This window comes from Dermacentor variabilis, unplaced genomic scaffold (genome assembly GCF_050947875.1).
Source record: "Dermacentor variabilis isolate Ectoservices unplaced genomic scaffold, ASM5094787v1 scaffold_13, whole genome shotgun sequence".
Classification (NCBI taxonomy): domain Eukaryota; kingdom Metazoa; phylum Arthropoda; class Arachnida; order Ixodida; family Ixodidae; genus Dermacentor; species Dermacentor variabilis.
Genome location: NW_027460291.1, coordinates 47,742,641 through 47,748,303, shown reverse-complemented (window position 1 = coordinate 47,748,303; position 5,663 = coordinate 47,742,641). Strand labels below are relative to the sequence as shown.

Here is a 5,663-nt window from a genome sequence, read left to right as displayed (position 1 = left end):
GCATTGCAAGGGCAGACATTTAACGACAATGTGCGACCCTCACTTTAGGAGACACCGCAACACTGATGAAAGGGATGCATCTTCGTCACCGGTGATTGAGCAAGCCACGGTGTTGAAGTCCTCATTAGGCACGGGAGATGACTTGATGTGCACTGGAGAGCAGCAGTTTCTCCTACAGACAGCGCGAGCTTGGACAGAGGGTCCACATGAACGTACGCTTGTCCGGCTTCTCCTGGACGGTGGCAGTCAGCGAACCTTCATTAATCGCAACCTATCCGAAAAGCTGCAGTTAAAAGTGCTGGGAGAAGAGGAACTTAAAATATTTGCCTTTGGTGAGACATCAGCCACCACACGCACAAAAACGCGTCGAGTGGAGCTGTGGCTCGGAAGCCAGTACGACGGAAAAGGGGGTGCGAGTGGAAGCGCTGGAGGTTCCTTGCATCTGTGCAGATATCATGGCTGCTCCATCAAATTCTGTTCTACTTCAACTTTCAAAATTTCACTTCCAAGTTGCAGACGCCTCGCGGGGCGACGAAAGCGAAAATATTGACCTTTTGATTGGCGCTGATCATTACTGGGAAATTGTCACGGGATCCACTAAGCGTCTCAGCTCCAAATTGATGGCGGTGGAGACTGTATTCGGATGGACAGTCCAGGGCCAGGTCGGCACAAGGAAGTCAACAGGAGTCTGCTCCTCGGCTGCTGGCGTGATGCGGATAGGAGTGAGTGAACAAATTTACAAGGAAATATCAGCACAGCTAAAGTCTTTGTGGGAGCTCGAGCACATCGGTATCAAGGAACATGAGCCAGTTCGTCACGAGGACGCAGTCCTTCAGCACTATAAAGAAACCGTCAACTTTGAGAATGGCCGCTATAAGGTGTCGTTCCCTTGGAATTCGATGGTTTACGAGCTTGGCGACAACTACGAGTGCGCAGCAAGGCGTCTTAAAGCACAGACAAAGCGCCTCTTGGAAGGAGGTTCGTTGATTAGGGAATACGACGCCTGCATAAGAGACTACATAGAAAAGGGCTATGCAGAGCCAGCCAGCAAGGACTGCGGCACGTCGGCAGGTCCGGTGTACTATATGCCACATCAAGCAGTTGTTCGTCGCGAAAGCCAGACGACAAAACTGAGGGTAGTATTTGAGGCATCATCAAGTGCCAAAAATCGCCTCTCACTGAACAATGTTTTGGAAAGTGGCCCAAATCTAAACCCAGAGCTCATTGATCTGCTGATCAATTTCCGCACTTACAACATTGCCATCGTTGCGGATATTGAAAAGGCCTTTCTCCAAATATCACTATCAGAGGGCGATCGGAACGCTGTGCAGTTTCTCTGGCACGCTATGACGCCAAAGAAAGGGGAAGAGCTTCCAGCTGTGGTGACCTATCGCATGACTCGCGTGCCGTTCGGGGTCACGTCGAGCCCATTCCTCTTGGCTGCAACGTTGCAACATTATCTTGAAGGCCTGCCGGAACGGTATGCTGAAACTGCAGGTATTCTGCGCAAGCATCTTTACGTGGACGACCTTGTAACTGGGGTTGAGAGCCTTGACAAGGGTAAAGTCTTGTGCCAGGAATCCAAAGATATATTGTCTCAAGCAGGGATGCGGCTACACAAGTGGATGTCGAACGACCGCGATCTCGTCAACTTCTTAGAGAATGGCAATGTGGAGAGAACGAACGCTGATGCTGGATATGCTGCAGCTACAAAGGTATTGGGAGTGGGTTGGAATACTCAGACTGACCACTTTGAATACAACCTAACTTCACTCATCGACTTCCTCTCCGCAAGAGCCGACAACAAGAGATTTGTGCTGCAGGTCTCGGCAGGAATTTTCGACCCTTTTGGATTTATTGCTCCCACCACATTGTGCGTAAAGGTAATGTTCCAGAAGTTGTGGGAGTTGGGAATTGGTTGGGACGATCCCTTGCCTGAAACCTTGCAGCCTGAGTGGGACTGCTGGTGTAGGGAGCTTCCACGCATCGAAGGAGTGTCTATTCCAAGACTGATAGCGGCAGACTTTAGAAACGATGATACGGAGAAAGTGGTGCATGTTTTCTGTGACGCAAGCCCGAAGGCCTATGGTGCTGTCGCATATATTGTGACCAAGTCTCCGTTCGGACTAACAAATGTCAGCTTGGTCATGGCTAAATCAAGAGTGGCCCCTTTGAAACGCCTCTCGCTACCCCGATTGGAGCTGATGGGAGCCCTTATTGGCGCGCGACTATGCCACTACGTTACCAAGGCCTTGGATCTGAAGAACGTTGCTACCATCCTCTGGACTGACTCTACAGTAGCTATTTACTGGATCAAGGGAAACGCTGCCAGATGGAAGCCCTTCATGGCAAATCGAGTCTCAGAGTTGCAGGCGCGGACAGATCCCAGGGATTGGAGACACTGCCCAGGCTCAGACAACCCCGCTGACCTAATCACCCGCGGCATTCTCCCATCGGCCCTGCGGGAAAGCGAACTGTGGTGGAAAGGACCCCGTTGGCTTCAGGAGGATGACACGTGTTGGCCAACGATAAGTGAGCCGAGCTCGAAGGTTGGGGAGTGCCAAATGGAAGAGCGAAAGGTGACGGTGATGCCCATAGTATCATCGTCATCCATGGCAATTTTCAATGTTGAGAATTATAGTTCATTCAGCAGAGTCGTGCGAGTAACCGCGTGGGTCCGCCGCTTTGTCGACAACTGCCACAACAAAGAAGGAAGGACGATCGGCCCATTACGAGCTGAAGAAATAATCAGCGCCGAAAGATACTGGTTGGCTAGAGCTCAACGAGATGCGTTCAACGACGACATTTCAAACCTGAAGAATCAAAGACCGCTGCACAAGAGCTCTCCTGTTATGCCTTTCAACCCATACTTCGACAAAGAGGGTCTCATGCGAGTTGGTGGACGCTTGCAATTCAGTGATAACAATGAAGAGACTAAGCATCCCATCGTTCTCCCTGGCAATCACCCCCTCACGTCACTGCTCATACGGAAGGAACATTTGAGAATGCTGCACGCGGGCGTACGCGATACTCTAGCACAGCTGCGAGAATCGTATTGGATTATCCGAGGACGTCAGGCCGTAAAGAAAATTATCAAGCAGTGCCTCGTCTGTCACAGGCAAAGTTGCCCTCCCGCTACGGAACCAGTAGCACCACTTCCAGCTGACAGAGTGACAAAGGGAAACCCGTTCGACATCGTTGGCATCGATTTTGCAGGGCCCTTGATTTGTCAACAGTCACGCGACAGCAAAAAATGCTACATCGCTATTTTCACCTGTGCTGTGACACGTGCCGTCCACCTTGAGCTTGTCAGCGACCTGTCGGCTACAGCTTTCCTGTTGGCCTTTAAACGCTTTGTGGCACGCCGTGGAATTTGCTCGACGGTGTATTCGGACAACGCGCTCACATTCAAGCGTGCAGCCAGGGACCTAAAGGCAATGTTCATGCTGTTACAAGTCGAGGAATTGCAGTCATACTTCGCCGGAAACCAGATCAGATGGAAGTTTATTGTTGAACGGGCAGCTTGGTGGGGTGGATTCTGGGAGCGGATGGTGCGATCTGTGAAAGTAGCACTGCGAAAGGTGTTAGGTCGGAGCAGCTTGAGTTTCGAAGAACTGACCACCGTTCTTTATGAGGTGGAGGCCGTGATCAACTCACGCCCTTTGACTTTCATATATGATGATGCTCAAGAGCCAGAACCACTGTCACCGGCTCATTTCCTTGTCGGAAGAAAGTTGACGACCCTTCCTCCACACCTGCTGCCGGACGAAATTCCTGGCGGTGGCATGCATCTCTCACGACGCTGGAAGTACCGGACTGCCATGGCCGGCAGTTTCTGGAGACGGTGGCGGAAAGAGTACTTATCGGAGCTCAGATCGGCACATATGTGCCGACCAACGACATCGAGTGATCTGAAGAAAGGCGCATTGGTTCTCCTGAGGGAAGACCGCTTGAAACGCCACATGTGGAAGACCGCCAGAATTAAGGAAACATTTAAGGGTAGAGACGGCAGGATGCGGTCCTGCAAACTGGTATTAAGTGGGGGAACTGAGGTGAAGCGACCGATACAGCTGCTGTATCCCTTGGAGATTGTAGAGCAATGAGCTCAATAATAGTTCGCTCATCCGGGGGAGGTTGTTGTATATCCTCCATTCTGGAGCCACGGTCCCCCTCCCCAGCGGCGCCAGACAGTTGATAAACCCCCGCGCTGCGGGCCACCGACGAAGTGGCAAGGAGAACTTCTTCTCAGAGGCGCCGGACACTTGATACCCCTCAAACTACGTGCCTTACTGGCGGGCGCGACGTATACAAACGAACCGGCGGTGCGGTGGTGCGTTCCAAGAGTGGAGGTGGTGGTGATAACTTTATTGCACACAGGGGAGTTGCGGACACGCAGGTCCTTGGGCCCCCGCACGGCCCCACTGCACTCAAGCGTTCATGTCCCGGAGGCTCATGACCCTGGCAGCCCGGCCTGTGGCGATGGCTTTGGTGCGTGCGTGGTGCAAGAATGCTTGTGTGGCATGGTGTATTATGTCTTTCTCCTTCTCACTACTCTCTCCCATTTCCCATACCTTCTAGTGAAAAATAAAGCAGTCTTCTTGATGCGCTCGAAGCGAAAGGACGTCTGTCGTTTTTCCATAAGCTCAAAGTTCTCCGTCTCTTATTCCACAACACACCTGACACTTTTCGCAGCATGTCTATCCATACCAAATGAGCCGCACTATGAGCGAATAATCCGCATACTTGTGCATAACGCCAATGCAAGCAAACAATGTTGTCGTCACCTCACCGAAACAACCATCACCAGACTATGCGAACAAGATTGCAGAGAATGCGGAATGGGTTACCTAACGAATAATTGGTAGCCTTCCCCCAAATCCGCATACAGAGCAACACAAGCGCAGCTAACTCCTATGTGGAGCCGTGGTAAACGAGATGGACACACGTCTTTTCGGTAACAAGGTCTAGTTTATTCTGTCAAAAGAGAGAATTGAGCGGGCGCGCGCAGCGCGCCGCAAGTGGCGAGGGCTTTAGAGAGAGAGAGGAGAAAAGAGGGAAAAGGAGCATAGAGAAGTGCGGTGCGCGGACCTAGTGCGAAAGGAAAGCAGTAAACAAAGTAATCAGAAAAGGGAGCTCGCGCACGACGTTCGGCACAGTGAGTCGGATCATGTGTCCGTGTGCCTGGTGTCCAACACACGCGAAGGTCCGCTTACGGGAGGCCCGCGGGACGCTCCGCGGAGTTGTTTATGACTGCGGGGTGTTACGTTTCGCCTACGACGCGCGGTTTAGCCGGCGCGGCTGCAACGGACGCCGGGGCTTCGTTCAAAGCGGCAGACATTTTGGCCTGTTCGGCGCCGCCGCTACGCCTCCCTGCCAAGCGCGTCCAGGCATGTTCCAATGCCACGTGTCTTCATGTGCGTTTGTGTGTGTATGTGCATGTTGGTGCCCACGCTTGTCGAAGCGCGGCAGCCGGGGAGAGGAGCTCCCCCAACTGTGAAGCGAGGGGTCTGACCGGCGCCGGCACGACGTATGCGCCACCTTCTCTTCCCATTGTGCCCGAGCGGCGCCGGCACGACGTATGCGCCACCTTCTCTTCCCATTGTGCCCGAGCGGCACAGTCACGTGCTCGTCTATAGAGGGGTTCCTTCTTGCCCTCAACTGCG

At 52.7% G+C, this 5,663-nt stretch overlaps 1 protein-coding gene across 1 annotated transcript; it reads left to right on the top strand.

Annotated features, from left to right (window-relative positions):
• The first annotated feature begins 620 nt into the window (after positions 1-620).
• Positions 621-4,103, top strand: LOC142566666 (uncharacterized). Its single transcript, XM_075677499.1, has one exon. It carries the CDS (start codon positions 621-623, stop codon positions 4,101-4,103), a length of 3,483 nt encoding a protein of 1,160 aa, XP_075533614.1.
• The last annotated feature ends 1,560 nt before the right edge of the window (positions 4,104-5,663 follow it).

Bases quoted from the DNA above. Each gene is read 5' to 3' on its own strand.
- LOC142566666 (XM_075677499.1), top strand. From the start codon at position 621: ATGGCGGTGGAGACTGTATTCGGATGGACAGTCCAGGGCCAGGTCGGC.